General features: G+C 34.2%; 1 protein-coding gene across 1 annotated transcript in view; it reads left to right on the top strand.

Annotated features, from left to right (window-relative positions):
- Positions 1-24,419, top strand: part of CDH7 (cadherin 7) — an 80,544-nt gene that overhangs the window by 38,441 nt on the left and 17,684 nt on the right. The window contains exons 3-7 of the mRNA XM_085322478.1: positions 1,148-1,442; positions 7,270-7,389; positions 9,549-9,716; positions 11,029-11,216; positions 21,507-21,760. Coding sequence (XP_085178604.1) covers positions 1,148-1,442; positions 7,270-7,389; positions 9,549-9,716; positions 11,029-11,216; positions 21,507-21,760 — 1,025 coding nt within the window. The remainder of the gene's footprint in view (positions 1-1,147; positions 1,443-7,269; positions 7,390-9,548; positions 9,717-11,028; positions 11,217-21,506; positions 21,761-24,419) is intronic.

Here is a 24,419-nt window from a genome sequence, read left to right as displayed (position 1 = left end):
TACATTCTGTAAAGGGAAAGTGAGACTCGGTAGGTAGAAAAGAGCTGCAAAAAGCTGTGGAATCTTGCTCCGTAACTTACAAAGAGCTTATAAGCTCAGAAGAAAGTTCCTTTGTGTAAAGCAAAACTGCTCTGCAATTCTAAAGGGAGACAAATTTCGACACACTGGGGTACATTTTTTTCTGTGCCTGCTACAAGTAGTCCCAGCGAAACTACACCTGGCACTTCATGCTGCGCAGTTCTGATGGTGTTAGGACAATTTCCTGGACTTTCAGAGTTCTAGAAYTGTATTTTTATATGCCTTACTAGCTCCAGCTATGCTATGAAATGCAGCATATAATCATCTCACTGCCACGTAGTTGGAGGATAGCTACCATTTTTGCTTTAAGACAAGCTTTGAATGACACATAATAAATATGCTGAATTCATTCCTGATGGATGGAGTGGTGTGACTCTTTCCTACGTGTTTCTTTATTGTATTGTAGAACTGCACCATCTTTAACACTTCCTAGCTATCAGCAGGCGGGCAAATGTTCTAATGTTAGATACTGGAAAACAAGATATAGAAGTGAAGTTCACTGTCCACTAGATGGTAGTGAGCAAGACTCCCAATCTGGCCAACCTGTTTCAATCTATTTGATATATATTGAACACTACACAGTAAACACTAAAGAAATCAGTATGTAGTTCATCCATATATGCAAGGAAGGGAGCAAAGTTAATTCTAACATTTGTTTGAAGTCTCCTGTAGTAGAACAGTAAGTGGAAACCAGCAAACTAGTTTAATTTAGGTATTACAAGTAATAAGTAAATTTATAAATGTGTGTGTGTGTGTGTATACGTGTGTGTGTGTGTGTGTGTGTATGTGCAGCCATGTGAAACTCCAGTTTGAGAAGACTATAAGATAATATAAACTCCATATGCAAATGATATTGTTTGCAGAAAAGAATGAAATTTTCTTGCTCAAAAGAGCAAGCTGAGAGATTATAATAGCCTTTCATGTGCTGTGCACGATAAACATTCAGCTTGTCTTTCCCAGAACAATAAAATTTCATGTACTACTGCTTGACATAAGAATTATTTTTACATATCTCCATGCCACTACCTCTCTTGTAAGTTAATCTCATCTCTCATCAATTTTTCACCAGCTTCACTCTGATGTTGATAAAGGAGATGGTTCCATCAAATACATCTTGTCAGGCGAAGGGGCAAGTTCTATTTTCATTATTGATGAGAACACGGGGGATATTCATGCTACAAAGAGGCTGGATCGAGAAGAGCAAGCCTACTACACGCTCCGAGCACAAGCATTAGATAGGCTGACTAATAAACCCGTGGAACCAGAATCTGAGTTCGTCATTAAGATTCAGGACATCAATGACAACGAACCAAAATTTCTGGATGGTCCTTACACTGCTGGAGTTCCTGAGATGTCTCCTGTGGGTAAGTGCAAAATACACTTTTGGTGTTGTGGGAAATTTGTTCCTATTGCCTTTTTAAAAATTTCATTATTTTTTACTGTATCACACTAAGGTGCTTAATTATCTATGAGGCACCTGCAACAGTTAGATATTTCAAAACTTAACTGGAAATAACATGCTTGATTAAGTATTAACCCTTCCAAAAATGTTGTGAAACTCATATAGCAGTGCAGGGATTGAGATAAGCATTTTATGGTGTATTTCTCATTCCAGTGCCCAGAGGCTTTGTTTTATAATTCTCATTACTTATAATAATTTTCACACCTATGCTATAGTACTCAGAGGTAATAATATATCATTTTGTTCAGATAAGGTTCATTCAGAATAAACTCTTTAAATTTCTTCTAGTGCCTAAAAATTTTGGTAAGTATCAGTTTACTGTGTGTCTTCTGTGATACTTAAATTCAGTTCTCTGAGAACTATGTGCATTTAACAGATATTGCAGTCCAGCTTGAGAAATTTTATAAAATTCCAGAAAGGAATGGCTTACAAACATTTCAACTCTTCTGTYGGAAGAGTTATTCTTGAAATTCACTGTCTCTTCACCTTAACAGGACAAAATGCTCACTTGCTCTTAGGTGCTAGTGTTCCGTTGAAAGCTGGATCATCTAGCCCAAATGAGAGTCTGGCCCAGAGACATTTTGATGAATTATAGTTCAATCTGAAGATATAAATGCAAGCAAGACACTAAAAAAGCAGATGAACTTCAGCTACTTCAGTGTAAACACATGTATTGGAAACTTTTAACTTCATGTTAAAAGACTTACATGGTGTTTGAAATTAGTGGTTTCTCTGATTCTAAACTGTATAAAAACTTTATACTCTTACAGTAAGATTGCCTATATAGAATTTTCTATAGTTTYCTCAATAACACCTCCTGTGTGAAGAAGCAATGCTTCTAAATGTGAGAGAGAGAGAGAGAGAATAGAAGAATCTCACCTGCCTAAATGTGATGGTGCAATCATTAATCAACATTTGCTTTTACATTTGAAACTTTGGAATTTTGGAATTTTGGAAAATTTTGGAATTTTGGAAAAAAGAGAGATGGATAATCTAAGACCTAAAAACCTAAGTTTTGAAGGATTAACCTAAGTTAATCCTTCAAATATATGTTCTGTAGAAAGTGTTTTGGATTAAGACGTTTCTTTCTAGTTTGGGAATTTTTTCATTTTACTTTAGGACTAGATTATTTTACTTTAGCAATGGATTAGTAAGTGAACTGTAGAATGCAGCAATAGTTAGGTTTTGGAAATATCTTCCACCTTTGTCTTCCCTCCTGAATCATAATATCACCACATTTCTCTCTTGCTGGAGCGACTCCTACCTCATCCTGTACTGAAAAATTAGCATTTGGACAAATACAAAATTTATCGACACACAGAAACACATGCATYAACTCCCAAACCTTACTCCAACTTCTCAAAAAATATAGTGGGAAGCAATTCTTGGAGAGTTTGCAATGTACATTGGAGGCCATAGGGACTATCCTTCAAAGTAATCTATTTTTGCCTATCTCAATGATTCTTCAGCTCATGAATGTTTGAAAGAAATTCTTTCCCGTACTGGTTTTTGCATCAATCATATATTCAGCTTAGGTGGATTTTTGTGCAAATTTATTCTTAATTGAGGCTTGAGCACTCTCTAGGATCTGTACTGACTAAGGGCAATTTCTCCATCCTGAGCTTCTTGAAATTTTATATTTTAAGCATCTTCTTGGTTTCTATCATACAGCTACAGAATATTACATTATTATTAGATTAAGGATCAACATTAAGTGCTTCTGCGGCATTTGTTTTACATAGTCACAATAATTCATATTCATATAACACGAYAGAGGTTTCATTAAATATTAAGGAAAAACAAAGTCTCTCTCTCTCTCTCTTATTTTGTTTAAAATTATATCCATGACAAGGATTCCTTAATTGAATATTAAACAAAATGAAAGAGAGCACAAGATTATAAACCCAGACTATCAAACTAGGAGAAGTATAGCCTTTAACCTAAAGTATGATTATGCAAGTGTAATGATTCTGCRTTATATTTGATAAATATTTTAGGACATTAGTGAGAGGCTAATTGAAGCCAATCTTTTGTGTTATTTCAAATAACTTCTGGTCAAGTTCAAATTATATTTGGGTCAAGTCCAATTATATCGATTATCCTGGATAGTGAAATATCTTGATGGCTTGTAAATCTATTCATAAAAAAAACCTTCAAAGATATGGCTTATCTGAAAGTTATAATTTTAGGATTTTTAAAATATATTTTAAAAAGTCTTCATTTCAAACAGAGCAGAACAAGATCAAACCATTACATGCAAGAGTTAAAACAGGTATTATGGATATCTTGACAGTAATGATGTACTTCTAGTAGGAGCGGATATCACATAGAAATGTGACACTGTGAAATTGTTTTGTGTATTACACATGATTAATTTATATTTTCAATACTTGACTGGATTTTAAAGCTTTTTAAAAAGATTTATTAGTGAGGTAAAAATTCCTTTTATTTTGTACAAATTTAGTTTGTGCAATTTCAAAACCAAAGATTTCTGAAGTTCATCCAGTTTTAGAAACAAGTTTTACCTTAAGTAGTTTCACTGACATTTAAAAAACAAACTCACAGAAATATTTCATATGAAAACTGATTTAAAATACTTTGGCCAAATACCACAAGAGATACTAACAATCTTTTTTGAAAAACTGTGTACAAACTTGTAAAACTATAAACTAGGAGATATAAAAACAATCTTTTTGAAAGATCTCCAATTCAAAATAAATGTCAGCAGCCAGCTYACCTTTGAGTGACCCTACCACTAAAAAGATGGATCTCTGCTAAAGATCATTAATTCTTGACTTGGATAACTCAAAGTCCAAATAATGTTCTAAAGACAAGGTGCAAAACCCTTTGCAAAACCCTCCTTCATTCTTTCTGCCTTTAATACCAGAAATTACATAGAGCAAGTCCTCAGATTACTGTGATTCTGTATTAAGTATCTACCAATATTTGTTAAAATAAATAAATATTCTTAAAAATTATAGTCTAAATTTCCTAGGAATAAGAGAATTCTGTGCTGGCCACACAAAAATCAATCTGTTATTAACCAGTATCGGGCAATACAGATGAAGGAATGTGTGGAACATTCTTTGATTAGTAGCACATTTCTCTTCAGTACTTACTTCAGTTGCTGAAAAAGTCTATAAAGTTGCTTCATAATGGTCATTTAAGGAACTAATCTTTTAGCTTTGCTACAAGGTCATCCATCCCTGATAGAAAAAAAGACCCTGTCCCTCGGTAAATAATCTCTATTTTATATCCTTGTCAAATATACACACAGTGAAACATATTTCGAGTTGTTATTGTGAAGCTACAGATGAAAGCAGGTCGTACAGAATGGTTCACAGTGGGGTTAGTGTCCTGTTTACACTTGCAGTCTGGGGCTCTGAACAACACTGATGTAAACAAGATTTACCTCCAGTTTGTTAGATGAAATGAAAGTAGGGTGCTGTTTGTAGACTGTCCAATGTCACCTGTGGAAACTTGCTGGACAATTGTGTYTGTGTTATCAGGTGGGAGAAAATGTTCAGGAATAAAGAAAGAGTTAATTTTAGTGCGGGAACACAAACTTTCTTTTCACAAAATGATGTCGTAGTTGAAACTACTGTGCCACTACCCATTTTTCCTCAAGCTACAGATGTATTAGCTCCATAGAGTGCTCTTAGTTGCATTTTTCATGGCAAATAAATATATTAATTTAAGAAAAATCCATTGCAAGAAAAATTAGGACAGCTCTGTGTCACAGTTATTCTCTGAAGGAATTCGTATTCCTCTTTTGAAATCTACTTCATCTGGGAAAATCCCTATAGCATACTGATCTTTCTGTATATTAAGTTTCCTTGTAACTAGTTTCTTACACATAGTCTTTTCAGATAGTTAACACACCTTACAGTAGCTTATATTAGTCCAATATCGAAATCTCCATGTCAACATAGAACTCTTGCAATTCAAAGTTTTTGTGTGCAACTGATAGAGAAATAACAATAATGGCAACTCTTTTAGAAGATCTTTCTCATGAGGCTTGAGACAAGATGATTAGGATGAAGGGACTGGGAAAATTTTTAAGTTGCTGATTAGATCCAAGTGGGATCTGTACAGAAAGATTTGGCATTAGAATTTCTACCTTAAAACTTTTCTAAAGCAATATGTGTTTAATGAGTCAAATTTTCACTTTAGGAGAAAGTAGGTTAGGTTTACATACTGAATTTATTCCTCTCACAAAATGTAGAAGYTTTATTTGCTATATAGTAGATTTTTACAGCAAACAAGCACTTCTAAGCATGCAGGATTTCCAAAGTTTGTGTGTTGAGGTTACAGAGCTTGTAATTTCTTTGATCTTGTATTGGTCTGGAGTCCTTGAAAGCAGCAAGAGCAAGAAGCAAAGACTTAACTGTCTGTGAGGTTTATAAGCACTTTTGCCAATATTTGCAGACGTTATAAGCTTCATTGGCAGATTTAGAGACTTTGTAAATGTGGTAAGCCTGGCTTTCACAAAGAACACAGGATGTCAAATAACCATTATCATATCCTTGTACTCAAAATCTGCAAATCTAGGAAGTTCAATATTGGTCTCTGTATTAAACTATGTTATAGACCAATCTGTAAAATCAGTTTGACATACTGAATCAAGGCTCTTAGTTACTGCTGAACATAGAAAATTGATGTATTTTAAGTTCCATAACTGATAAATGACTTGATGGATTAACTACCAATTTTCATTCTGACCTTTCCTTCTACTTAATAGTTACATGTGAAATTTCAGGTTGAGAGTAACCTTCTTTCTATCCTAAAGTATTAGGTAGTMCACAAGAAGGAGAAGTTGCATTTAAAATAGAATAGTAGTTGTAATACTTTTGTCATGGATACTTCAGGAAGAGATTAGGAATGTGATTTGGCTAGACCATTTTATGAATGAAAGCTTTTGATCAGAATTAACTGAGGCAGATCCCATCCTTTGTAATCTGTATCATTTGATGGAGGGCACTTAATTCTGTCTCTCTCCAAACTGTCAGCCTGCTCCCAAGGCCCATTTACAATCCTTTACTTACCTGAAAATAGAGGTTCTGAGGAAAATGAATGGGACACTTACTATATCAGGCATGAAAAATTCTGCTACTACAGTTTTCTGGAAAAGTCCAAATAATACCGACAGGAGTACAATTTATGTTAAATTCAGCCTAGACACTTGTTATTACAGTTTGTTCTTAAAAAGTGATTTCTAGATTTGTTACGCTCATTTTCACATGCCAAAAATGTATCCAGTTCCATCTTTCTTTAAAGAATGCTTTTAGAATTTTTCTCTAATCTTGTGTCCAAATCCAGTTTGTCAGGGAATCTGATTCTTTACTGAAGACCTTCATTGGGCATCTGCCAAATTGCTACAATATCAATTTGCAACCTACTCTTCAAAAGGGACCCTCACCTCTAGGATGGAGAGTCTCAGTGTTCCAGCCAATCTGAAAGGAGAAAAAGTAATCCTCGTAGGCTATCAAAAAGTGGTGATGGTGGCCAAAGACTGAGGGATTATTCAGGAAGACAAATCAGTGTAATAGTTGATACTACTGGTTTACAAAGGGGACCTCGTATTCTGAGTGTGGTCAGCATGGAAATGATGAAGAGCTGTAAAAAGTCACATTGTACTGTTCCAGATGGATACAAGCACAGCATGTTGAATGACTGTAGTTCAGATCTGTGGATCTTATATCTACAATAGTTTCTTAAACATTTTGCAGGTACCTCTGTGGTTCAAGTGACAGCCACCGATGCAGATGATCCTACTTACGGCAACAGTGCCAGAGTGGTTTACAGCATACTGCAAGGACAACCTTACTTTTCTGTGGAGCCAAAGACAGGTAACTTTTCATAAAATCTCTCTACAGTGATGCTGAGCAAATGTGCATCAGAATTTGCTAGGAACTTACATATTTATTAATGTGGCCTCTTGGTTAATTGAATACATTTGGATTTTGTTGATCTTTTGCCCTTTCTTTCTTAAAAATAGATTATGAAAATCATATATTTGAATCATGTGATAAATTGACATTGTTGGCGTTTGTATTTTTCTTTTCTTGTGTGTGATTCTAGCAGCTTCCTCTTCTGTTGTTTGCTTGCTTGATTTCTGATCAATGAAAACTTCAAGATGCTATGAAAATGTTTTTCTGCAGACGCTTGTTTCAGAAATGTCTAAATGTCACACACTCAGCAGATTTCCTGGAGTATAGCTTTATGGCATGACCATCTCTCTGTTCTAATTTTAAACTGAAATTTTGCTTTGCGAAATGTACCTTTTCCTCATCAGTATGAACAAAAAGGCATTGTGCTTCCTATTCTCATCTGACATACCCCTTTGCAGTCATTTTCAAAACAAATTTCTTGTGGAGTATTTTTTATTATGTTTCATGAAATTTTGTGAATATTTTTCAGCCACAAGATGCAACTCTTAACTCTTTGTTGTTCTCATCAACATGAYTCATTTTACTGTATTACTTCATAGAAGTACAGAAAAGAAGTTCTTACCTTGCTTAATTCTGTTTGGTATTTGAGTTTACTATTATGTCAACTTCGGGAAGAATTATAATCTCTATTTCAGAGACGGACAAACTGGAGTAAAGCATAAACAAGCTATTTTCCCAATATATAAGAAGCCTGTGGTGGGAATCAGACCTCAAACCCATTGCTGCACCTTAAATGAAAGATCTTAAGAGTATTTAACAACATCTAAATTTGCAGAAATGAGTAATACAAATATTTTCATACTGAAACAGGTGAATCCTCAGCAGTGGTATATATTATTTTATATTTATTTCTCAGTGGGTATGCTTTATAGTGTTTTTTTCTCCATCTCTCTATCTCCCTCTCTATGTATATTTATGTTCAATGTATATTGTCACAATGACTTCAGACAGCCCCTGAGCAATAATATGGTAGTTTCTGCTAAATCAAAATCCTTAAGGACCGAGGCTGAAATGTTTGCATACATTTTCATTTTGATATGATGCTCAGATTTCCTGTGTGCATGATAATTAGCTTCCAAACGATTGGTTGGTATTGCCTAGCAATTTAACTGTGACAGAAAAGTAAGCAGGCCATAAAAAAAATGTGAAACAACTAAATTGTGAAATTGTATATTAATTGTATTTTTTAACCTGTCAAGTTAAAAGGGTGAAATAATGCCAGACAGTCTGTTTGTGAAGTAAACGTTTCAGTCCAGAGATGATTTATAGTGAGTCCTGCATTCATAAGAGAAGAAAGAAATAAAACTGTAACTAAAYATTCAACAAATATCAGATGAAGAGATATGCCCCATTGTGCCTCTCCTTTATTTAGATTGTTTATGTTTCCTTTGTTGCTGACACTAAATACTGGTGGAGTAAACGGCTGCCTCTCTGGAAATCAGAGTTAGCGGCTGTACCGTGTGCCAAGCATGAAATATTCATAAAGCCATCATGTTTTGAGAAGGAATATTTATTTTCTGATATATATCAACTGAACTGAATGGATGAATGTAGGGCTTTCCTCTGGTTTTCCTTTCAAACTATATGCAGACCATCAAATAGATACAACAAAAACATAACTTCAGATATTACAGAATTTCATTTAATGCATCAAGATGTCTAATTACACTGAATGATTTAAAAGTAGGTATTGTTTAAGCAAGTATTTGGTAAAATGAGATAATTTCATGTATTTTCCAGGAAATAGAGTATTACTGGTGACTTTTTGAAGAAGGAGAAAGATGTTCAGATAATAGTCATTGATGGTATTACTAAAAGATACGCAGAAGTAGTGCCAAAAAGAAAGAAAAAAAAAAGAAAAAAAAGTGAATACTTAAAAGAAGCTTGTAGCGTCAGTTTGTTTCTAGTCAAAAACTGAGATATCAGTGTTGAAATTATGGTTTTTTACTTTTTGGGCACAGTAACTCATAGATCTCCAACTACCTTTGAAGGCAAGCTCATCTTTCACAGTAATGTATTCACCTGAGCAACCATTGACTTACCTTGCCTCGCTGCAGGTGTTATCAAGACTGCCCTTCCCAACATGGATAGAGAAGCCAAGGACCAATACTTGCTTGTTATCCAAGCAAAGGACATGGTTGGGCAAAATGGTGGATTATCAGGGACAACATCTGTAACTGTCACTCTGACTGATGTTAATGACAACCCACCCCGCTTTCCACGTCGTAAGTTATTTTATAAAAAGTGAATTGTAGAATTGTTCATATACATTCTTCTTTTCCATATACCTTGTGTATTTCTAAATAGAGGCAAAAAATACTTTCTTCCTTATTAAGTTCTTTGAGAACCATGGACAGCAATGTGTTATATTAGTATGATTATTATTGTTACATTGGAAGAATCCTTTTTTATTAGCTAATAAGTTTCAGATCAGTTGAAAAAAAGTGATGCATGAATTTATTAATGTTTTTTGCTTCTTCCCTATGAATAAAGGGACCAAAAAATGTATCTATCTTTAGCTCTTGCATCTTGGACTTCAAGTTGCACAGGTTTTTTATTTGCCTGTGTATGCATCATATTCTTTTGGCAATTTAGCAGAATTTTTCTTATACATGCTGTGTTTCATAAAAAATTAATTACAGAAGAACTGGAAAGTCATCTGCCCTCAATTTACTTTCTTTGACCAAGATGTCTTTTGTCTTAACCAAGAAAAAGAGAGCACAATTCTACTCTCAGCCTTGAGGAACCTAATTTATAAATGGCATACTGTCTGGGGTGCTTTTTTTGCCCTTTTAAAAAATTCCTATGATCTTAAAAAGTCCTTGCTAAGCATAATTAGAATAATACGAAGACTATATTCACACCCATTCCAGCCTCACGTCAACTGACATAAAAAAATAAATCTATACAAAAGAGATTTCCTGCCATAAATTGCTTAAAATAATAATTGAATGATGTAAAGTTCTTTCTGAAGGTGAGGATGTTATTGGTTACASGCTGCACTCAGACACCTTTCTGAGAGCATAGAATTTTCTACTTCAACAAAAAAGCTAAAAGCTGGAATTTTCAAAAATGCAGATGGCGCACTTATTATTTAACAAATATATCTGAGTTTCTCATCATACTTAGATTGCAAACTGCCTAAACAAGATACATAATTATAAAATAATAAGAGTTAACATTGATTTGATTCTACATTTTTAGTTCTCTTTTGTGGAAAACAAAAAAGGAAAATATTTTCTGCTTTGGAAAGTTGTAGAAGGTATTTGCCTCGTGATTTGCATGTCATTTTGGAAAGRCGTTTTTGCATTCTTGTCTTGTACCTCTAATAGAAGAGATGATTCCCATAGTATTAAAAGTAGAAATATCTCAAGGAATATCTCACAGAGAAAGGATAATTGCTCTATTTTAAACTAAAAAATATTTTATGGTAGCCTGAGCAAATATATCAAGTACACGATTTACAAGAAGGTAGATGTTTTATTAGCCCACTGCTCTAGAAGACTTTGGGTTCATGAAGTATTTTAAATTTCACAGGATCATATCAGTATAATGTCCCAGAATCTTTGCCTGTGGCTTCTGTGGTGGCCAGAATAAAAGCTGCAGATGCAGAYGTGGGACCTAATGCTGAAATGGAGTATAAGATTGTGGATGGTGATGGCTTAGGAGTATTCAAAATTTCCGTAGACAAAGATACCCAAGAAGGAATCATTACAATTCAGAAGGTAAGTCTGATTTTCTGATTGATTCTATTTGGAGATGGACGAGATGAGGCCAGGTAACAGGAGGAAGAGCTTTCACATTTAAGAGCCTTGACTGCTGTAAAAGTTTCTGTCACAATATTTCATCTTGATTTGTGAGTGTATGCGTGTGTGTGATTCAGAAATTTGTAATACCTTATACTGAAATTTCTCCTTGATTTTTGGCAATAGTTTATATGCATATATACATACATACATATGTGTGTGTGTGTGTGTGTGTGTGTGTGTGTGTGTGTGTGTGTGTGTGTGTATAAAAGCTCCTGCATATATAAACTTGGATGGGAATGTCAGCATTTATTTGCCATTTTTCACTCACCATATGTCATTTTGTTAAGGAGAAAATATGAAAATATATCTTACAGGGAAAAAAAAAAGAAAGAAAGAAAAATCCAAATCCAAAATGGAACCCAGCTGTACTTTACAAAAATCTAATTGTCTTCTGTGAATTTGTTCAATTTAGGAGGCACACATTATTACAGTTATAATTATGTATTAATAAGAATAGCTGTTTCACATTTCACTATCATTTCACTATTATCAGTAAAATGTTATTTCAAAAAAGGGAAATAATTATGTAAATATTTTTATTCTTAACTTTCCATATATCTATAGTTATATCTATAACCTTTTAAAATTGAAAATTCTTGTGTATATAAAAACACTAAAACTCAGCATTCTTACATCGATGCAATACTTTGTAAAGAGTATCCTCTTCCAAATTAACTGTATACTGAAATATTTTGGCAGAAAAATTCAGTTTTGAGGAGAACAGGAGAAAAAAAAAACTTAGAAGAACCGTCTGTGATAAAATTTCATGCTGTTAATGTGTGAATGCTTGGCACTGGCAACACTAAAGCTATGGCTCTAACATTTAGTGCACTCTGAAATGTGGAACTAATTTGATATTTTAGAATATTTGTAAGAATTTTGCTGGGCAAGGACCTGTTTCTAGTTAATTTGATTCTATAGGAGACTTTTTTTTTCCCTTGCCTGTGTACTCCTTAATCTTTATAAATCTCACCTATCCATTTCTGCTTATCTTTTTCCTCTGGCTCATGAATTCATTTCTAAAGCAGTATAAAGCTTCAACAACACTTCTACTTTGAAAGAAGTTAATACTGCACAGTGTTGCAAATTAGTGGCCTAATTCTCTGATATCCTGAATTACTACTACTGAGAGCTGGTAAGCACCCATTGATGTCAGAGCAAGTGGAGGATGTTCATCACCTCCAAAAGATTAGGCTTTAATTCTTGTAATGTAAATCATCTTTTTACAGCAAAAGGCAAAAGCATTCATCTTAGGCTTCTTGCATACTGTGCTAATTTCTACTTAGCACGTTTGAAATACAGGTGATGAAAAGTTAACTCTCTCTTTGTTCAACAGCCAAATTCAGTGTGGCTCCTTCAGCTTGCTCATTTAATGTTTCTCAGCAAATATCTGGAAGAATTATGCTTGTCCTAGAGGGAAAACATTTGTCAGTGTCACAGTCAGCAGTACAAAATCAGTTGGGGGCTCTGACGATCTAAATTGGGAACTGCTGAACATGTTTTAATTTTAATATGCTTTCATAAGCCTAGTATTTGTACCTGGAATCTCCTGATTTCAGTATAGTGCAGTGGGCTAAATAATTGTTGTTTTTTATTACTGCAGTCACTTTAATCATGGAGCTGAACTGAACTTACAGTGCTGAACATTTATCCTGAGAAGTGCTCCCTGAAATGGCTAATGGACTAAAGAGGTTACCAAATTCTGACCCACTGTATCCTTCAGTCTGCTAATCATTTTTAAACGCAATGAATGCTGAAATGTTTTGACACAGGAATTCAAACATTTTTCAGCAGCGTTTAAAGTCTCCCTCATTTTCCTACTATTATTGACTTCACATCCTTTCCTTTCCCAAGGGTTTCTCCCTCTGTTGAGAGCATCTCCCAAACCACTGGATAACATTTGCTCTTCATTGGAATTCCAGGGAACTTGCTGCCTTTTTCATACCTGAAGGATCCTGCTGCWAATCCTCCAGGCAAACTAGGCAGAGAACATTTATTGGGAAGGAAGGAAGGAAGTGAAGAGCTCAAGCACAGTAGCTACCAGGGCATTGCTGCTTTTTACATGTTCCTCTCTGGAGGGCATGTACGTAGTAGTCCACTAATGAAAGTGTATGCAGGCTAAAAGGGCTTCAAACACTGAGCCTAACCTGCCAAATCACTACCGAGTGAGTCGGAGATTGTCACTGCATAATAATGTGTGCTTGTTAATAAGGAATGAGGGAAGAAATTAAATCTGTAGCTTGGAATCTGCCTAATCTCAGCATTTCACAACCCAGCACATGAAACACATACACCTCTGAGTGCAATTAGCTGTCTTCTTTTCATGCCCCTGAAATCAAATGAGACACTGAGAAACAACTCAGCCTCCAAATGCGTGCCCATCATTTTAAACTCGCGTGTATTTATATGCTCAGATGATATGTCTGCATGCGCTTCAAGCAGTAAAATGTAATGGCAGAGAGTTCTGAAAAGGCACACTAGGGTTCTAAATGCAAATGCATGCTTTGGTTTTGCATACTTTTGCTGCAATCACACATACAAATCAGTATCTCTAAACAGCTGATGGCTCTGTTCCATTCACTTTTGTGCTGGGCATTGTGCAGAAAGTTTGGCACCTGGTTGTCAGAATTCCACACACAAATTACAGATTTTCATTTAGTTTCTAGAAGGATGCCCATTCTGAGACAATGTGAAAAGTTAAATACCTAAATAAAAACTGAGGATTTGGTTTAGCATAAATCATATTCAGATACTTACAAAGAAGCATCAAATACAAGAAAAATAATTTTCTTAAAAAAAAAGATCAACATTTTAGAGAGGAAGTGAAATTTGAGAATGTAGTAAGTAAAATAGGATTTGTGTATGCTCTAAGTGAATGGAATATGAAAGAAAGGATCAGCAAAAAAATGCAAATAATGCATTGAAATGTAATGTACTCAGACAGAAACTGAACATATGTTTGAAAAAAAATGAGGTACCAAGGATATTGAAATTAGAATGAGGAAAAAGCTACATGGTTAGATATTTTTCCAATATTACTTATATGTAATGGACTTTTTAAATATATGTACTGCCATGGAAAGTGCCAAGGCTGATGAATGATATTTGGATGTGCTTCTTTTCTTTTTTTCTTCATGTGCATTTGAACACATTTCTTCTCTATACTCTAGGAACACAGAGATTCAAAACATCAGAAGTCAACAGGGAAAAAAAAAAGTATCATACTTTTACTCTAACAGTGATAAATGTATTATTCATTGAAAAATAAAGTGTACTCTACCCTCATTTATGCCTTTTTTGCATTGCTAAATCCAGACTTCTGTTTGGCTTGCACAGCTTACTCTTTTTTTTTTTTTTTTTCTCTCTTAAAACTGTTGGAGAACAGGAGCAGTATGCATGCTGCGTTAGCGTACAACATTTGCTGCTGTATGACTTTTTGTCATGCAGCTGCAAATATTGTGATATTTGTGTATTATATATGGTATTTGTGATACCTTATTCTTCTCCATCCTGGACAGTATGCTTGAGGAACTGAATGACAGAAGAACTTGATATTTAAATGCAATGTGAAGTTCATGTAATCTAGAAAGTTGTTTATGTTTATTCTAAAAAAAAAAGAAGATTGTTTGAAAGCATTCTTTGGGACAACTAAAACTCTTCTTCATGATTTTATGGATTAAATAATAACAAAAGGTTAAATCTAGACATAATGATTTTTTTTGTAAGATCAGTGAATTTCTTCTTATAATAGGTGCTAGTAGTAACCACTCTGTTTACATAGAACCATTTACTTAGTTATTGGCACTAAAAATTAAAGTCTGCCTTCTTATGCAATGTATTAACTGATTTCATATGCAAACAATTTATAGGAATGCACAATAGCAAGTTGTTCTTAAGATGCCACAATATGTTTACAACCTACAGTAGCAAATGAAAAATTGCAGAAAGACAAAGTGTAGTTTCCAGAAGCTAGTATAAAAAAAAAGGGAACGGGACCCATAGGCAATATAGTTCAGTGAACTATTCCCAGGTTCCAGAGAGAGTAAGAAAGTGATGGGAATRCCAGTAGCAGTCCATCCCTTTAGCTTACCACATTCATACAAGCTATCATCCAGAACTTCAAGTTACTTTGCAGTCCTTTCCATTTCTTGTCTGTCCTTCATTAAATAATAAGCAAGCAAACAAGCTCTAGCTTGTCAAATGAAATGCCTTCCTTTACCTTTATCCTGTACAGAGCAGTCTAAAGATATCACCTACTCAAATTCCATGCTCGAGTTCTGCATGATATTGCAAATTCACACTGTGTTTTGTGAATACCTACGTTGAGCTCAGCTAACTACTTAAATAACTTACTTTTAAGTAGGATACAGGGAAACATCCTACTCCAGGTGATCTTTTTAGAAAAAAAAAATCTTACGCAGTTTTTGAAATGAAATTGGTCATCTATATTTCTTAGTCATATTTGAAAAGTATATCCTGGTTCTCATTGTAACTCTGTTCTCCATTTGTGGAACAGGAGCAATTCCTTCCTGTGGTTTAACATGTAATTTACATTCTGTTATCAATATTCTGTTAGTAAGGGCTCAGATCATTTGCATATAAGCAGTAGCTACGTTTGACATTGATGAGGAGGTTTGGAAGAGAAGCAGAATATTGCTATAGCCATAGTTTTAAAAATGTGTTAGATTTGTCTTTGCAGTAGTAGACTTAGAATTGAAGAAAATTTTATGGAAGTGAATGATGATTTAATCAATTACTACAAAAAATTTTAAATTGTCTATGCAAACCTATGTCTGTACAACTTCAAAATGAATGCATACATAGACCATACAGTATACTTTCCAAAACACTGTTTCTACAAACAATGCACAAAGTATCGTGTAAGTACTGATATCACTTTGTTTACAAAGTTGCAGGCTATAGATAAGCTTTAGTAATAATAATAATAATAATAATAGCTTAGTAGCAAAACATCTTAAAAAATCTGATAGATAATATGTATTCACCTATATCTTCAGCATATACTTGTTTTTCAAAATAGTAATTGTAATTTAAAATAATAAAAAACCTGTAAGAGATATTTTACTTATATATATATCATACCTACATTTTTGAAAGGATATGAGATCTAATTCAGGCCCTTTGAAGTCTATAGGGAGATTTTAGTGGAACCTAGTGCAAGAAAAGCCTGAAGACTCTGAAGAGGGATGTCACATCTTATTTGGGCAAATGATAAGCATCAAGAAGTAAATTTACCACTATAGAGCTCATGTTAATTTTGTTTTAATTTCTTCCCCCATACACAGCCCTACTACCAATATCATCAACCAATTTGAATGTTTTATTGGGCAGAAAAAAGTGAAAATAAGTGATGCAAAATACTTTCTCATAGAAATTGGCTTCTAAGAGATTATTCTAAAACCTGAGCTAGTTCTAAGATTAATACTGGCAATTATAAAAATGGGGTTTTATGCATAAGCCTTTGAGTGAAAAGCTATCTTTCTATTAGAGTTAACATTTCACTTTTTTTCCAGCTAGAAAATTTGCTTTCAATTCTATATCAGAGTTTACAATGTAAGAACTTGAGCCTTCCATGGTTCCTTTGAGATATAATGTGCATTTGTTTGATGTACTGCAGTTTTCAATACAAAACCTCAACCAGGCTTAAAAATGGGATTTCCACCTCTGAAAAGTACATTATTACAAAGTTACCATGCAGTAAAAAGTGAATATTACAAAAATGAGCTTCCTGTGAAAGATAACTTCATATCCAGCCTCTGTGATATAGATGACTTGTTTTGTAATTTCCTTCAGACAGGAAAAAATCCTTTCCCCTTAGAGGATGGAGGGGTTGGGGGGGGGGGAGGAGAAAAAAAAAARAAAAAAAGAGAGAGAAAAAAATAAAAAAATGAGAGAAAGATGAATGGAGCCTGCACAGGATCTAATCAGATAACACTAATGCATGGATATTAATGGAGCTGTCATGCTCTATTCACTGCACTGACGAACTGAAGTATACATTGTCCTTTTAACCTTCAACACTGACGCAGTGATTTGTAAGCTGTTGACTTGGTGTTCCATTATTGCAATTTGTGCTTTTGTTATAGCAGGAAATAAGGCATGATCCGAAGGCCAGTTAAATGATTCTATCTATAAAATAGACATCAGTGATAATTAGATTAAAAGAGAAAAAAATGATCTTTTCAGTGCACTTTTAAGACTTTTAGTCGTGTTTGTAATGTGTAATATCTTCATTATATWTTCTCTACATTGTTGGCACATTTCCTCCAGGTTGAGTACTCTTATTTACTGCTAACATCTCAGAGGCTCTGTTGATTTTCCCAGATTATCTTCTGCCTCAAAACCTGGTGTTCACAGGATCTGAGTTCTGTATTTTATAGGGAAAAGGAGAGGTTGATGGCTATACATTTTTGCACCTGGTAGGAAGCAGTCTCTGCCCTGAAGAACTAAGATGTAAATAGTGTTATTGTCTTGGTTTACCCTCTTTTTACCCAATCATACTTTTTCCTCTTTGAAACACCAGATGCTCCCCCTAAACCCAATACGTATTTATGTTAGATTCTTTTTCATTGGTATCTTACAGCTTTTAGAAATTATCAGCACCTTTGGTACCACAGAATATCTGAAGAAGATACCTAAGGCAGGAGTCAAATTACTGAAAGTAGATGTTTATGTCTAGTTATTGATACTCCATTTCTAGTGAGTGTGGAAGAACAGATATTCATAGACAGACCAGCTAACTCATTTACTAGAATAACTTTTCTCCACTCTCTAATAAGGAGCATACAGTGATTTTCTCAGATGTACATGTCKACATTAGAGAAGATGAAACCTGCCCTTAGTAACTAAGCCTGTTAAAAACATGTATGTACACAATGATTAGTTTTCCATCTTTTCTGTGAGGAAATGTCATTTCAATGAATGAATTCTTTTATTGTTTTACCTCCTAATCTCTCCTATTCTTAATACGCTTGTACTCCAGTCAAAGAAAAGAAGGATCTTCTCCTGCCCTACAAGAACGAACTGCAATGATTCAAAAGTGCCTGTCAGTACTTGTGATAATCCTTCATAAGAAAAACAAAAGATTTTAATGACTTTTAACAATTAAAGTCACAGAAGTTCTACTTTTTCTAATCAATACAGAAACATAGGAATGTATGCAAAACTGTCCTTTGAGTAGTGATATACCTAGTCAAGTTAAATTTTATATAATTTGCCTGATTATGTATATTGCGCTGTATGCACATGTGCTATTAAACCCCCCCCCTTTTTTTTCCTTAGGATGAATTTGGTGTTGGCATTAGTTTCTCATAAGTAGTTAGTCTGCATCCTCATGATATACTTCCATGTGTTTGATTAAGTGTTKTTGTAACCTGAATCACCCTATTTCAACATATACCACTGATTAATGAAATAAATTAACCTTCCCTTCTCTGGCTTATGTCATTCTAAAGTCAAAAGGACAATATAAAAATAATAATAAAAAAAGTGAACGGAGTAAAAAATGTAGCTATTTGGTACTACCTTGTTGAGTCTTGGAGTGATGAGATATCTGATATGCAAAAAGAMAATTAAGTGGAAACTCATTGCTTAGATCCAGTGCTTTTGCATCGTAACATGACATTGGGGTTGCTCCTTAGTTCTGCATTGACAGAAATTAGCATAGGGATTTTGCSATGGACAAAGTCACACTTTCACAAGTATAATTTCAAGAACTAGAGGTGTAGGCAAAGGGACTGTGAACACACAGCTCAGAATTAGTTAATAATCTGCAACTTTATGTACAAAGTACGAAAATAAAACCATAATCAGACCACAGCAGTTCAGCACATTGTAGAAGTGAACATACTTGTTGGCAGAGTGGAATGGAGCATGRCCCAGGTACGGAGTTTTGCAAAGTCTAAAATCCTGTGTGAAAGAGTTGAGAGACTCCTTATCTCCCTGATTCTTAAATAACCAAGTCGCAATGGAAATTTGGGTAATATTAACTATTTAATGCTATTAGCTGAACTTTTTMTTTTTTTCAATGGAAAGCATCCCAGGTTTAGAATTTTCGTGAGGCAGACTTTTTCAATGGTATAATTCAGTTATATATTGCTACTCTAAACATCTATTGCAAATTTWAAAAGGAAAGACTGTAATAGAAAGTATTAATTCCAACTAAATATGAAAAAAAGCAGAATAAAGTGTACTGTATAAATGAGGCTATTCATTTTTATGCCTAATCTATTTTAAAATACTAGTTTCTAATCAAAACCAAGTTGGCATAGAATTTCTTGTCTGCAACTTCAGAGACGTACAGAATTCAGGGATTTAGATACACATTTTTGTCTACTTTACCTGAAAACATATAATTTACTAAAGACTTTTTTTTATTCTCAACAAATCTCATACTGCATTTTGTCTGYGACATTCTTCAGACTACAATTTCTTTAGTTCATGTGGTGCTTTTATTGAAAAGTGAGAAGAATCTTAAAATATTTTCCCTTTTGGCTGACTTATCTTTAACCTTGGTGTTCATCTAGTGCTATTAGTTCCTTAATTGTTATCACTTGCAATATAGTTTCTGAGATATTTTTCATCATCTTAACACCACACTTATATTTGCATTATGACTGTGAGATGTGATTCAAAGCCCATCTTTTTTACTTGAAGTATAAAGCCAAAATTAAGATTCAAGGAAATTAAACATTTTTTGTAATACATATTGACCTGTATCCTGTCATATATTAAGTATCCAAAAAACCTTTATGGCATAACCCTGTTAAGAAAACTATCAATACTTAAGTTGTAACTCAATGCAACAAATAAGCACATGCATAACATAAAGATCACCCATATTCCTGTTCGAAAAAGCCTTTTGCTGCCATATAGAGTTTATAAAAGTTTAATGTCTTTCTGAATGTGATGTTCTGCAATTTATTTTTCATTTTTTWAAATCCTGTTAACAGATCTATTGTAAAAACAGCATAATCGCTGAATTTAAAATGCTCATTTGGAATTTATTCTAGTGTAACTTGGTGGAGAACACAGAATCATGTATGTATAGGTCCACAGACATGGATCAAAACTTTTTTCTCTATGCAACTACCCTCCAGATCATGGTCATTCTGTGAGTTACAGGATACCAAATATTCTGGGTGTAGTTTTTGAGGATAGCACTAATTCAAAGGAAACTATACATCCATCAAATATAAATAAAGCAAAGGTAGGGAAATTAATGCATATTTTGCTTTAAATATATATATTCTATATATACTTATTCATATACACACATACATAAACACACGTGTGCATGCATGCACACACACACCCTCTCTCTCACATACACACATACACACACAAAATTTCCAGGCTGTGTCTAAACATAAAACATTGCCATATAAGTAATGTAGTTTAACTGACTGTGATATTTTCTATCCAAACTAATACAGTACTTGGAGTAATAATCAATCAATTAATTCCAATATTATCTAAAAACTATAATTTTCAGAATGAAATGTTTCCACTAGTGAAATATATAAATATATATTATACAATACACATCTATATTCTATAAATATAAGTAATATATAATATTTTCTGTATGGTACATAATATGTTACATTATATTTTATATATAATACATTACATATGTATATAAGCATAACAGCTATAAATACATAGATTGGGTAATATAGTACATTGCATGTGATATTACCTTGGATATCAATATAAATAATATAAAAAGAAGGATTCATTCAGAACAATGATATAATGAGGCAGGGTCTGGTCCTCACTGAATTCATAGGGAGTTTTGTCATTAAGTCAAGGAATTTTTGCTTCATTGATAGGGAAGAATTTTCAGAACTGTCTTACCTATCAAAGTCAATGGAAAATACTAATTGAATTGAATTTTAATTGAATTAGGCAAATATGGGGTGTTTTTTAAAGCTCTACTCACACCTTATTTTCTACAGCAAATGCTCAAGAAAATGAAGAACTGAAAATATTCTTGAATTCACCATCTTTTTCCACTTACTTGACAAAAATAAAGCTAAAATATGAGCCATGCTCTACCAATCAAAAGCACTGCTCACAGATAAATCACAAAGTTCATTTTATTCTTACTGGTGGTTTTAAGTGAAGTAATTTTGCTGCAACATCTCTAGATAATTAAACTTCCAAATGACTTTACTTTTATAGGAGCTGGATTTTGAAGCTAAAACAAGCTACACTCTGAGGATAGAAGCAGCCAACATGCATGTTGACCCTCGCTTCCTGAGTCTGGGACCTTTCAGTGATATGACAACAGTGAAAATAATTGTGGAAGATGTTGATGAGCCGCCGGTGTTCACTTCCCGGTTGTATTCCATGGTGGTGTCTGAAGCAGCAAAGGTTGGCACTGTCATTGGAACCGTAGCAGCCCATGACCCAGATGCTTCAAATAGTCCTGTCAGGTAATCCTAAGGCTTCTTATTTGATTATTTAGCCTCTTTTGTCATATTGTTCGCTTTATTGTAAGAGATTATTCATTTGCACTGAAAGAGATTAGGAAGGTTTTACCCTTGCAAAGGGGGATGGGAGATTTTCTAAGAGTTGTATATTTTGACTCTTATACTCCTGAAGCTATAAATATACATATATATATATTTAAATCTCGGGAAAGGGAAAGGGAAAGGGAAAGGGGAAGGGAAAGGAATGAAAAAGAGGAGGAGAGGAGAGGAGAGGAGAGGAGAGGAGAGGAGAGGAGAGGAGAGGAGAGGAGAGGAGAGGAGAGGAGAGGAGGGGAGAGAGCAGAGGATTCCAAAGAAGAAAAACAAACAAACAAACAAACAAACATTATCCAGGGTCATTTCTCTGTAAAGTTTAGGAAGAATCAATTATTAACAATTTATGTTGTGTTAAATGGATCTGGACCAAAATCTCTCTCTCTCTCTCTCTCTTTCTCCCCCTCCCTCTCTTGCTATATATATACGTGTGTGTATATATATACAATGATTCATATTCTGCATGCACTGTTGGGGCAGAATGTTATAGCACATACCCTCCTTTGCGTCGTAAAGCAGAGTTGAGGGCCAACAGAGAGAACATGTTCCAATGAACTCTTTACATAACACGAGTGTGTAAGATGAGATGTGTATCCGGTTAAACGTGTGTGATAGAAGCCTCAGAAGGGTTATGAAGCATAATGAGGTTTCTGAACAGGTAAGCCAGGATAGCTAAAGACGACAGTCTTCTGCCTTTTGTAAGTTCAGCTGCAGCCAAACATCTTCCATTAGAACAGGAAGAGATGTGAACAGTAGAGGTACATGTTCTTTTCTTTTGAATATCAAGAATACACAGTTTTCCCCAATTTAATGACTGTCATCCAAGCATTAGGGAACACACAATATGAATGATAGGTTTGTCTGTCCTTTGAGGAAAAGATCTCAGAGGCAAAGGCTTATCATACAAGTTAAAACATGAGTGAGTTGCATATTACTCTTCCTTTTAGACAGAGTAGTAACATTAAGTGTCAAAGGGACATGCAAAGGATCTGGAGGGTAATTCTTCTGACTCTGGGGAACTCTGAGAACTTAAACACCTGGAGAGAGAGGACAGTATATAGCAGTAAAAGTTACTATTAAATTTCATTTGTTGTTATTATTATATTCATTCAGGATACACGAAGGACTGCATAGACACAGAACTAGCTTAGACTTCTTGGTTTTTGGTGCTGTCAAATTTCTGCTTTCATGCCTTRAAGATGATCTCTTGCCTCTACTGTAGCTCTATAACTTCTAAAGCAGCAATTTTAAGTTGTAAAAATAAAGCATATGTTCCAATCCTAGAGGTGATGCAAGTGTTCTCTCCCTCTCTTTCATTATATATTTGCAACAGATTCAAAATAGCTACCTCCTATCATGTATAAACAAGTCCTAGATGGTTGGGTTGGCAGGGATTTACTTGTGAAATTTATCTCTGATGAGCACTTTCTTTACTGTGGCAGTGTTTTCTGGCACTGATGTTAGCATCTGGTACACGATATCAGGTTTAGCAGAACTTGTAAATTCAAATTAAATCCAGTTCTATATATGCTCACTATGCTTTTGATTCTTGTATAAAGGTAARGATGAGTTTACTGGCCATGTTCTGGTTATTTTATTTTATTTTTTTTTTTTACAATTCCAGCATCAAAAACACTTATATCAGCAGCTTAGCTGACATCTTAAAGATTTCTCCTGCTTCAGAGCTGTTTGGAATTTGAGGGTGAGGAAAAAGGGAAATAATGAGGGTTTATCTATATGCTTGCAAACCATATACCTTGTCAGGAATAGTGATAGAAAATATAATTTAAAGCTGCTCTGCATCTGCTGCAATGTACATCAGAGATCAAATTCACCTAAAATTGGAATGTATTAAAGAAGATTAATTCATAATACTTTTCTTGATTTCTTTAAGAAGTTTAAATTATCATTTTATCAATAGGTATTCCAAATTCCAAACATTGGATTATATTGGTATTGATTAAACATTTGATTTGTTGCAGTTTACAAAATGTTGCAATTACAAGACCAGACATGCTCAAAATCTTGACAAAAATGAAAGTGGGTGAAAAATAGTTTGAAAAGAGGAGGTTATCTTGTATGGACCTGAAAACTATTGATGCTTGAACTAGCTTAAATAAAGGATTTAAAACTCCTGCGGTTCAAAGATTTTCAAGTATTAATAGCTGCAAGGAATTAAAAGATTTTTTTWATTTATTTGAATATGGATACAACACTTGTGTTAAGGGAAACTACTTGCTTGCTATGCAAGATTTTTTTTTCTTGTTTTATCTGTTGTCTAATTTATTTAATTCATTTGTCCATTCCTCCTTCCTTCTTGCTCCCTCCCTCCTCTTTTCTTCTTTTTCTTCTTCTTTTTTTTTTTGTTTTTTTTTTGTTTTGTTTTTTAAGAAGTCCTTTAACTCTCCCGATTGCATAGTGATCATGCTAATAACTGGGAAATTTAAAGACTGACAGAAGACTGTCATCTCATCTTCTGGGCCTGCCAAGATAGACTATATCACATAGGTGACAGGAATAGTCCCTAGGGGAAGCCTGCCAGCTGCAAAACAGTTGAAGAGCACTRCTG

The sequence above is a fragment of the Rhea americana genome, unplaced genomic scaffold, assembly GCF_003343005.1.
Source record: "Rhea americana isolate MKP2758 unplaced genomic scaffold, rheAme1 scaffold_78, whole genome shotgun sequence".
Taxonomy (NCBI): domain Eukaryota; kingdom Metazoa; phylum Chordata; class Aves; order Rheiformes; family Rheidae; genus Rhea; species Rhea americana.
This window is presented reverse-complemented; position numbering and strand designations above follow the sequence as displayed.